General features: G+C 52.2%; 1 protein-coding gene across 4 annotated transcripts in view; it reads right to left on the reverse strand.

The window, feature by feature from the left end:
• Nucleotides 1–10,112, reverse strand: part of itgb5 (integrin, beta 5) — a 55,341-nt gene extending 45,229 nt beyond the window's left edge. For 2 of the 4 annotated variants that reach the window (XM_078939823.1, XM_078939822.1), the window contains exons 1-6: nt 9,424–9,808; nt 9,175–9,260; nt 8,562–8,769; nt 8,230–8,479; nt 4,817–4,985; nt 3,204–3,365 (exon numbers count right to left, since the gene is read on the reverse strand). In XM_078939823.1, coding sequence (XP_078795949.1) covers nt 3,204–3,365; nt 4,817–4,985; nt 8,230–8,479; nt 8,562–8,769; nt 9,175–9,260; nt 9,424–9,490 — 942 coding nt within the window. In that variant the 5' untranslated portion in view covers nt 9,491–9,808. Of the gene's footprint in view, nt 1–3,203; nt 3,366–4,816; nt 4,986–8,229; nt 8,480–8,561; nt 8,770–9,174; nt 9,261–9,423 lie in introns of all 4 variants that reach the window. The other 2 variants (XM_023950461.2, XM_023950462.2) reach the window with 2 other exon arrangements.
• Nucleotides 10,113–11,503: the final 1,391 nt, after the last annotated feature.

The following is an 11,503-nucleotide window of genomic DNA, read 5'->3' on the forward strand; positions in this document are numbered from 1 at the left end:
TGAAGGCAGACGGCTGAAGGCAGACGGCTGAAGGCAGACGGCTGAAGGCAGACGGCTGAGGCAGATGGCTGAAGCAGACGGCTGAAGCAGACGGCTGAAGGCAGACGGCTGAAGGCAGACGGCCGAAGCAGACGGCTTAAGAAGACAGCTGAAAGCAGACGGCTGAAGGCAGACGGCTGAAGCCAGACGGCTGAAGGCAGACGGCTGAAGGCAGACGGCTGAAGGCAGACGGCTGAGGCAGACAGATGAAGCAGACGGCTGAAGACAAACGGCTGAAGAAGACAGCTGAAAGCAGACGGCTGAAGACAAACGGCTGAAGCAGACGGCTGAAGGCAGACGGCTGAAGCAGATGGCTTAAGGCAAGTGGCTAAAGCAAACGGCTAAAGCAAACGGCTGTAGCAGACGGCTGAAGCAGACGGCTGCAGGCAGACGGCTGAAGGCAGACGGCTCAAGCAGACGGTTGAAGGCAGACGGCTGAAGGCAAGTGGCTGAAGCAGACAGCTAAGGCAAACGGCTGCAGCAGACGGCTGAAGCAGACAGCTGAAGCAGACGGCTGAAGGCAGACGGCTGAAGCAGATGGCTTAAGGCAAGTGGCTAAAGCAAACGGCTAAAGCAAACGGCTGTAGCAGACGGCTGAAGCAGACGGCTGCAGGCAGACGGCTGAAGGCAGACGGCTCAAGCAGACGGTTGAAGGCAGACGGCTGAAGGCAAGTGGCTGAAGCAGACAGCTAAGGCAAACGGCTGCAGCAGACGGCTGAAGCAGACAGCTGAAGCAGACGGCTGAAGGCAGACGGCTGAAGGCAGACGGCTGAAGGCAGACGGCTGAGGCAGATGGCTGAAGCAGACGGCTGAAGCAGACGGCTGAAGGCAGACGGTTGAAGGCAGACGGCCGAAGCAGACGGCTTAAGAAGACAGCTGAAAGCAGACGGCTGAAGGCAGACGGCTGAGGCAGACAGCTGAAGCAGACGGCTGAAGACAAACGGCTGAAGCAGACGGCTGAAGACAAACGGCTGAAGCAGACGGCTGAAGGCAGACGGCTGAAGCAGATGGCTTAAGGCAAGTGGCTGAAGCAAACGGCTAAAGCAAACGGCTGTAGCAGACGGCTGAAGCAGACGGCTGAAGGCAGACGGCTGAAGCAGACGGCTGAAGCAGACGGTTGAAGGCGGACGGCTGAAGCACATGGCTGAAGGCAAGTGGCTGAAGCAGACAGCTAAGGCAAACGGCTGCAGCAGACGGCTGAAGCAGACGGCTGAAGCAGACGGCTGAAGGCAGACTGCTGAAGGCAGACTGCTGAAGGCAGATGGCTGAAGGCAGATGGCTGAAGCAGACGGCTGAAGCAGACGGCTGAAGACAAACGGCTGAAGGCAGACGGCTGAAGCAGACGGCCGAAGCAGATGGCTGAAGCAGACGGCTAAGAACAAAAGGCTGAAGGAAAACGGCTGAAGGCAAATGGCTGGAGCAGATGGCTGAAGCAGACGGCTGAAGACAAACGGCTGAAGCAGACGGCTGAAAGCAGACGGCTGAAGCAGATGGCTGAAGGCAAGTGGCTGAAGCAGACGGCTAAAGCAAACGGCTGAAGCAGACGGCTGAGGCAGACGGCTGAAGGCAGACGGCTGAAGGCAGACGGCTGAAGGCAGACGGCTGAAGCAGACGGCTCAAGCAGACGGTTGAAGCAGACAGCTAAGAACAAAAGGCTGAAGGAAAACGGCTGAAGGCAAATGGCTGGAGCAGACAGCTGAAGGCAGAGGGCTGAAGCAGACGGCTGAAGGCAGACGGCTGAAGGCAGACGGCTGAAGGCAGACGGCTGAAGGCAGACGGCTGAAGGCAGACGACTGAAGCAGACGGCCGAAGCAGACGGCCGAAGCAGACGGCTGAAGCAGACGGCTAAGAACAAAAGGCTGAAGGCAAATGGCTGGAGCAGATGGCTGAAGCAGACGGCTGAAGGCAGAGGGCTGAAGCAGACGGCTGAAGGCAGACGACTGAAGCAGATGGCTGAAGGCATACATCTGAAGACATACGGCTAAAGGAAACGGCTGAAGCAGACGGCTGAAGCAGACAGCTGAAGACAGACGGCTGAAGACAGACGGCTGAAGTAGACGGCTGAAGCAGACGGCTGAAGACAAACGGCTGAAGCAGACGGCTGTAGCAGACGGCTGACGCAGACGGCTGAAGGCAGACGGCTGAAGTAGACGGCTGAAGCAGACGGTTGAAGGCAGACGGCTGAAGCAGATGGCTGAAGGCAAGTGGCTGAAGCAGACAGCTAAGGCAAACGGCTGCAGCAGACGGCTGAAGCAGACAACTGAAGCAGACGGCTGAATGCAGACGGCTGAAGACAAACGGCTGAAGCAGACGGCTGAAAGCAGACGGCTGAAGACAAACGGCTGAAGCAGACGGCTGAAGGCAAGTGGCTGAAGCAAACGGCTAAAGCAAACGGCTAAAGCAAACGGCTAAAGCAAACGGCTGTAGCAGACGGCTGAAGGCAGACGGCTGAAGCAGATGGCTGAAGGCAAGTGGCTGAAGAAGACAGCTAAGGCAAACGGCTGCAGCAGACGGCTGAGGCAGACAGCTGAAGCAGACGGCTAAAGGCAGACGGCTGAAGGCAGACGGCTGAGGCAGATGGCTGAAGCAGACGGTGAAGGCAGACGGCTGAAGGCAGACGGCTGAAGGCAGACGGCTTAAGAAGACAGCTGAAAGCAGAAGGCTGAAGGCAGACGGCTGAAGGCAGACGGCTGAGGCAGATAGCTGAAGCAGACGGCTGAAGCAGACGGCTGAAGCAGACGGCTGAAGGCAGACGGCTGAAGGCAGACGGCTGAGGCAGACGGCTGAAGGCAGACGGCTGAAGCAGACGGCTGAAGGCAGACGGCTGAAGGCAGACGGCTGAAGGCAGACGGCTGAGGCAGACGGCTGAAGCAGACGGCTGAAGCAGACGGCTGAAGGCAGACGGCTGTAGCAGACGGCTGAAGCAGACAGCTGAAGCAGACGGCTGAAAGCAGACGGCTGAAAGCAGACGGCTGAAGAAGACAGCTGAAAGCAGACGGCTGAAGAAGACAGCTGAAAGCAGACGGCTGAAGAAGACAGCTAAACTTGGAAGTCTCAGCTTGGAGAGCTTCTGTGTTGCTTCATCTCTCAGAACTAAACTGGAGAGGATTTACAATACAGGGGTAATTTTCTGACATAATGAACGCAGTCTCAGTGGACCTTACCATCTTGGTGGACGCGCTGTACTCGTTTTGGTCGTCCAAGTGGCACCGCCCATCGTGAGGCCTAACCAGGCCCCCCAGCCGCCCATCCAGAGCCAGGTGCGGCACGTCGTCCGTGGCAAACACCAGCAGGTGATACGCCTCCTTCCTCCAGCCGATTTTGTCCTGTTGAAGATCCAGCAGTCAGCGTCTCACCCACACCCTCTGCCTTTGAGCAAATACTCATGTAAAGCTGCTGAAGAAGGAGGGCGGCTTGCAGTAGAAGAAAAACCCGCAGTTTTCCCATCAGGCCCTGCTGCAGAGGCAGCCAAAGCCACAAAGGCAGGCATGACCCGAGTCTGGCCCGTGGACTAAATGCGGCCCCCATTAAAATTAAGTAGGCTCTGGTCATAACAGAACCAAGAACATGCGGCCCCAAGCACTTTCTAAAACTGGGTGCCATTGTAAACCTGCAGCAATACTGTCACGCAACCCTTGCAATTAATGGACAGAGTGAGCAGTAGCATCACTGCCAAGTATCAGCAGATCCCTCTCAGTTAAGTCATATATTTGAGCAATTGCTTCAAAGTTATTTCCTTTGAAACAAAGGCGTGGAAAGAGATTTTCAAACTAAAACCTTTATCTTTCATTTGCCAGTTTAGCTCGTGCTGGTTTGCGGCGCCTTCCGTCCGTGAAACCCGGGTTCGACTCCGGGCTGCTCCCTGTTCCCTTCTCTACCTCTGCCGGTTCCAAGCCCGGTTTGAGAAGGTTGCGTCAGGAAGGGCATCCGGCGTAAAACATTGCCAAATTTACCATGCGACTCGTTCGCTGTGGCGACCCCTGATGGGAGAAGCCGAAAGTGGAAGAAGATCTTTCATTTGGGAGGAAAACTTGAATATAAAAAACTGTATCCAAACACACACATACACACGTGTGCACACACACACACAGTGTGAAAACAAGCAGGAGAGCTGTCCAGAGCATTATCAGCAGGAACCAACAGGCAGGCGCAGACTGAACCACGGCGTGTTTCAGCCAATCAGCTAAGAGCCTCTTTGTTGTCCTTTAGCACGTCTGTGAGACCAACAACAGAAAGGCTGTTGTGTGGCGAGGCCCAACTCTGAAACAAACCATTGATGCAGCAAAGACAACCTAATCCCTGCTCAGAGGGCAAATTTACTCTGAATCCAAAAATTACAGACGCCTTCAGACGCAACGCAGCTGCACCTCCTAAACCCGGAGAGGGCTTCTGCTGGAGGGCGTGTGAATGCGGCGTGTAAGCATTGGGTGATGGAATAACACCCCAATCTGTCCAAAAACTTTTGTTTATGCCCCCACAGGCCTCTGCAAAAAAGCGGTGAAGCAGTATTACTTTGTGAAAGAAGTTCAACCAATAAGGCCACAAGTTGGGGAAGCCCCGCCTCCATGCTGTAACGGTTTAACACCAGTTAATTGCAGGGCAGGAGCCACTGTCGTGTCTGGCAAACAATTCCACTGTAGGAGGAAACCGGGCTGAAGCCAGTGCTGTGATAGACGAGCAGCCACAATGGACCTGAACTTCTTGCCCCCCCCCCCCCCCCCCCTCCCCCCCAGGAAATGTGTCTCCATCGGAAACAGTGACAAAAGAAGCACCTCACCTCACATACGGCTGCCTGCAGGATGGCGTCAAACCCGCCTTCAGGAGCGTCCCTGTTGCGAGATACCAGCTGCTTCTGCACCTCTTGGTTAAATCGATCCACCTGGTCGGTCAGGGGGAGAATGTGCCGGAAACCGAAGGTGGGGACGCATTGGGGGAACAGCTTGAATCTAAGGAAGGAGATCGGTTTAAAGAACGGGCCCTCTTCTGGAATTTCTTTATGCATGTTATGTTATAAATTGGCCAATCAGATGCCTCAGTAAAAGCATGTGGTGCCATTGGCCCCCACCTCAAACACTCGAAATTTTGATTGACAGATTCTCCTGATCCTGCGTTCAGTGGTAGGGGTGTGGACGTCCAAGAAGCTCACTACGATTGGCGACAGTAGCTGCCATATCAAAAATTAACTCCAATCACTGCAAACTAATGTCAGCTGGCTCCAAATGGCGGCCTCTATATTATGGAAAAATGGCGACTGAATTGCCTACATCTCATTGGAGCCGTAAGTAAGCCATTTTCTATGGGAGGGCATCACACTCGCTCGGTCCGGTAACAGTCAATGCTCTGACCTTTATGCTAACACAGCAGTACGCTTACATGGAGCCGCAGCGTGCCAACATAAAACTACAGTATGCTAACACAGAGGTGCAAGCAAGCTAACGTGAAGCTGTAGTAAGCCCACATCCAATGGACAGATCAGTAAAATGTACCATTTCTTTAGTATACAAAGGTTAAGGCTGCATTCACACATGACACAATTTGCCCATGGGGGCGTCGAGTTTCAATGTTAAGTCAATGTACAGATGCAATCTGAGGTCCTGCGGCACAATTTGGGCGTTAGGCGGGGCGCGTGGGACGCAGCTTTGGGCACGTGACATTTCCAGTGGCTCGATCAAAGAGTAGAAAAATTAATTCAATATGGCTGCTCGACGTGAGGATTTTCATCGTGAACTTCCATCCATTTTCTCAATCCACTGGCGCTGTGGGGAGACGGCTGTCCCAGTTACTGTTGGGTGAAGGCGGGATGCGGCCTGGGCAGGTCGCCAGTGATCGAGCCCGCTCCCGCCGTCTGGCCGGACTCTGATCGGCGGCATTCGCTAGCTCCAACATTGGACTCTTTGACAGGCTGTTGACCTGCCCAGGGTGTCCCCCGCCTTCACCCACCAGTAACCGGGTTGGTCACCAGCAACTCAGTGAAAAGGAAGAGGATCTGGTGAACCCAGCTTAACATCATCCATGTTTTCATGATGCTGCAACAAATAAAGTCCAGAAAAACGTTGGCAGCTGCTCTGCGGCCGGGACGTCAAGGCGTCCAGCAGTAAATCTGACACACATCAAAAGAGAAGCAGCATACAGGAATTTGACACGTGAATCGCGTCCAGTGTGAATGCAGCATAAACTCTTCTGACATTTAAAAAATGTATTACCATCCATACTTAATAGAACAAAATAGAGTTCTTCGGTTTACCAGACTAACATGTTTCTTTGAACACAAATGGAAAAACTGTAAGATCACAAATAACTGAATTTCTTTTTTAGGCCCTAATTCCACAAAATTCACTTTAGATGTTTTAATTCATTTTTAGTTTCAGCAGAATCTGTTGTAGTTGTGGCGATGGTAACCTAAAACCTAAGATCTGCAGAGCTCCTCTATTGTTCAGAGTTTTCAACATTTTCTTTGTGTCGTTTTTTCGTGACGGTTCCACAGCCCCAGTCCTTCCCTGTGGAAGCCCCATCACTAACATGAAGTATGCAGGTCACCACAGGTCAAACCACCGCCATCCGCTGCGCTCTAACCTAAATGGGAAGTGATGCGCGATGGCGGACAGCGAGTTGGAGAGGGGGGGGGGGCTCACCTCCAGGGCAAACATCAAGTCCTCCCCTCCGTGTCATCCACCACACTTTCTTTCCATTTTTGACCTAGCACCCTAAAAAGGCAAATACGCCTTTCATTTTCCCCTTTAGCCTTCAGCCACAGATGGATCGACTTCCATCAACCAATATCCGGATGTGGAGACATTTTTGGACTGAATGCAACAGAACTTCAAGAGTCCAATTTTCAGGGAGCAAAGAGAAGAAGAGAACCAGAGGGATGGATGGATGGTTACGTCTACTGTGGTCTTTGGGTCTCTCCAAAAGAGAATCAAACATGACAAAGGGGCCTTTATCAGCATTCCCGCCTGTTCTAGTCCAAAGGCCTGACCCAGAGAAGGAGGGGGCTGCCCTGTGCTTCTGTTTGCATGTTATTTCTCCGAGCTGACAAATGCTTGTGTCCAGGTACATTCTGAAGCTATGTTCACTCCACCCTCGGCTATTCAAGCAGCCACTTCCAATGAAACGTCCATGTAAACGAGCGTGAAAGTGCATTCTGGCCTTCCACGTTCAAAACTATCACCCGCAGGTTTGGACGGCCATTTTCTGCCTCTATGCACAAAAGTTAGGGACTAGGAGTTGGTGGTGACATGTGGAGATACGGAAGTACCAAGCATGAAGGAGAAATGAATAATTGCTGGGAGAGCCTGGCTGGAATTCGTTCATATATCAGAATCGAGCTGTGAAACAAAATACCTGGAGCAAGATTCATCAGATTTGCACCAAGGCTCTTCCAGCTGCAGGTACATGCGCTAGTCAACAGTAGCAAAAGAACCAGAAGAAGCCCCTTCCTGCTGGTCTAGTGTGAACACTTCAGCGTGCTTCACATGCGGTTTAAGTAGCTTAAAGACCCACTGATGAAAACCCTATGTTTATGTTTTTAACATGACCTAGCATTTTTGACATGATGGAGGACGTTTAATAAGAAAATTAATAAAAAAAACTGCATTCTGAGGGTTTCTTTATTCAAATCGGGGTGAATCCTGAGCAGATGATGAAAGTCCCCTTTATCACATAGTAAATGAAATGGGCGGGACCAAAGTCTCCCTGCTCCACCCCTTTCTGATCATCCACCGTCATACCAATAGATCCATGAACGTCTTTGTTTTCCTGGTCTGAGCTGGATTCTGGATCAGAACTGGACGGATGGATGGATCTGATGTTGCTGCCATTTCTGTTGCACCGCTAACATTAGGTCGGGGGGTTAGGGGGCCGTATGCTAGTGGGAGAGCGGGTAAACAAAGGGATGATGAGATTTCAGTCGAAGGTTACTTCCGCGGCAGCAGTCTGGCCCACAACTCTGAAGGGAATTTCTAATAAACTCCTGCCGCTCTGCAGAAACTATGTCCTTGAAAACTACACAGGTGTTTTGATTTTGGCTAAAAACGGCATCATCATCAGAATGAAAAGACGACCAGGAACACTTTTAGAATGGATCAAAAGAGGAACAGAGTTGGACTGTAGAAGAAACTGCATCAATAATGAATGAAAGTCTACTTGGTCAAAAAGGAAGCCCAGCAGGGTCAGGCTGACCCCTCCTACCCATTGCAGGGGTTTTCCTGATACTTGGGGGCGGTGTAGGAGAAAGGGGACATGTTCTTGTCCACAAAGGAGCCGAAGCCAAGTCTGAAGTTGCTGGTGAGCTTCCCCATCTCAAGAGCCAGCTTTGTGCCCAGGTTCCGGATGGTGGCCAAGTCGTCTTTCATGGACAGAGACAGGTCCATCAAGTAGTACAGATCCACTGGGTAGTCCTCCACCTGTCGAACCTGCAGACTGAACTGTGCCTGGTGTCCTGCTCAAACAAGGACAAAGAACCCATGAGCTGGCCCAACCACTGAGGGTCTGCTCGTACGCCCAACGAGGCTGCTCCTTACCTGGACGCAAGCTCAGGGAGATCTTCTGGGGACTGACCTGGACCACACGGTCCCAGACAAACCCGGATCTTTTTGAGCTCAGGGGGATGTTCTTCAGCACTTGGACATGACTGGTTGAGAACTCGATGAAGCGTTTCTCACAGTTCTTCTTTTGCAAGTTTTGGACGAGATCACAGCGTGACACCAGAGTCTGGTTCCTCCCAAAGACCTGCAGGACAAGCACATGGGCGCTGTTGAAGGGTCTGACCCACATGGAACCATGAGCTCACAGCAGCACATCCACTTCAGACATCCTGTCTTCATGCCTGTACCAACACACTGAAGACCAACAGCCCCTCAAACTGTGCTCCGGTTCCAGAAGGAAAAGTCTGGGACCACCATGAGTCCCACTCCAACGGAACACCCCTCCCCCCGATCTACAACAAGAAGTAAGGTCCAGATCCGGAGGCTCCTGGAGGACATGAGCACACCAGACCGGACCAGTGAAGGTCCTTTAACCCAAACAGGCCGCTGAGAGACTGCAGTCAGCAGCAGGTCCAGTTCTAACCAGGCCGAACCTCAGCGGCCTGAGCATGTAGTGACCTCCTGACCTGCGCAGAACGTACGGACGAACCTCTTGAGCGCACCAGGCGCAGCTGGGATGGATCAGGAGGCATTCCGCACAGGAGGCCGCGCTGCCGCTGGTGCACACGTTCAGACCTGCAGGGAGACCAGAGGATTTCAAACATCCGCAGAAACGGGTCAGACAGAACCACGCGCAGCCCCGGGCGCTCAGAGGCTTCCCCCACATTCCTGCGGGGTTCCGTCCGCTGGTCGCCGTGGCCGTCGACCCGAGTGAGACGGGCTGGCGGTTCGACCTCACCTCTGCCGGGCTGCAGCAGCGCCTGCAGGACAAGGCAGCACAGCGCCGCGCTCCACGGGCTCCGCATGGCGCTGCTCGGGTTTCGGACCGATCCGCGGATCTCTGTGCAGACTCTCAGCCGCGTTCCGCCGCCGCGCGCGCGCCTCTCAGCTGCATGCCGACCGGGACTAGGGTGGCTGAGCGGAGCGTGACCGTGGAACGTTTCTGCGTGGACACCTGGAGACGCGCGCCCCGATCAACGGACGGTCCCGGGGGTCGCTCCTCTTCTGTGTCCCCGCCGCGAGGACGTGGAAACTAAGACAGAGTGCGGCAGTCCGTGGAAACTCCGGTCATTCCTGCGGGGATCGACTGTTGCTCCCGGTGTCTCCGCCCACCCGCCTCACCAGCTGCTGCGTTCGCTGCAGCTCGGAAATCCTGAAGCTCGGCGGGATTTCTGCTCGCTACGCCTCAACAGCAGAGGTCCGGTTTTGTCTCTTTCTTGGTCATGTTTGGATCACCAGGTGTGTTATTGTCTGTTGTTGGGTCTTTTAGAAAAACATTCGAGTCCTAAAAGCAGCTCTTCTCCTGTCAGTCACTGCTCATGTTCGAGTTTTATTATATTTCAAATCCTTTTGTTGATCTACTTCCAAATGATGTGAAATGAGCTCACAAAAAATCTTTCCTTCACACGTTCATCTACAGGCGAGCCTCCTTCAGTTCTGTTGGAGTTCTGGATCTGGATGGTCTGCCTGCTTCAGATGGGGGGGTTAGATGTGTTTGCAGGACAAGAATCATAAGATGGGATCCAAGAGACAGGAAGTTCCCCACCCCATCATCAGTGGAGTCCAGTACAATTAACACTAGAAGACATCCAACAGGCTGGAATCATAGAACATCACAGAGGTTCTGGTCTCTCCACACCTCCATCCCACCTGAACCCTCCTAGAACTCGTATTTAAAACTGGATCAGGATCAGTGATTTTTGACAGCGGGAAACAGGACCCGTTTGAAGCAGTGGACTGGAAGACTATGGAATATAAGGCTGTAACATTCCATTCATATCATTTGTGGTTGACGATCCGATTCAAAGTTGATATTTGTTCATTTAGAAAGATCCTCTGTCCTAAAGTGGATCCAGATCCTCTGTCCTAAAGTGGATCCAGATCCTCTGTCCTAAAGTGGATCCAGATCCTCTGTCCTAAAGTGGATCCAGATCCTCTGAACCTAAAGTGGATCCAGATCCTCTGAACCTAAAGTGGATCCAGATCCTCTGAACCTGAAGTGGATCCAGATCCTCTGAACCTGAAGTGGATCCAGATCCTCTGCCCTAAAGGCGATCCAGATCCTCTGTCCTAAAGTGGATCCAGATCCTCTGAACCTGAAGTGGATCCAGATCCTCTGAACCTGAAGTGGATCCAGATCCTCTGCCCTAAAGGCGATCCAGATCCTCTGTCCTAAAGTGGATCCAGATCCTCTGAACCTGAAGTGGATCCAGATCCTCTGAACCTGAAGTGGATCCAGATCCTCTGAACCTGAAGTGGATCCAGATCCTCTGAACCTGAAGTGGATCCAGATCCTCTGCCCTAAAGGCGATCCAGATCCTCTGCCCTAAAGTGGATCCAGATCCTCTTGATCCAAACTTCCAGACAGAAATTCCTGCTACTGAACAGTTTTCCAGATTCTTGGATTTCTTCCAGATCATCAAGTTAATGAAATCTGTGTCCAAACCAACCAGTAAACTAGAATGAATGTCAAATCCATTCACATGTTAGTTTCCTAAAGTTCACCACTGTTGTTTTTCCACATCCAGAGAATCCAAAGGGAACATTCTTAGAACATTCTAGACACTGGATGGTCACATGACTTTATTCAAAGTCTGTCCACACATTGGACTGTTGATGACATCACGTGTGTTGTCCGCTGTGATTGGTCGGTTTTTCCAATATCAATTATCGATTTATTTCCTTTTGAAACGGGTTTATCCTGCTATAGATAGATGGTGATTAACAACTTGCCTGAGACAGAACGATCTGATTGGATAAACTGATTCATCGATCAATTGTTACACCCCCACTCTGGAATAACCGTTATGACCCTGATC

This window comes from Oryzias latipes, chromosome 21, assembly GCF_053564925.1.
Source record: "Oryzias latipes strain Hd-rR chromosome 21, Olatipes_Hd-rR_3.1".
Lineage (NCBI taxonomy): Eukaryota > Metazoa > Chordata > Actinopteri > Beloniformes > Adrianichthyidae > Oryzias > Oryzias latipes.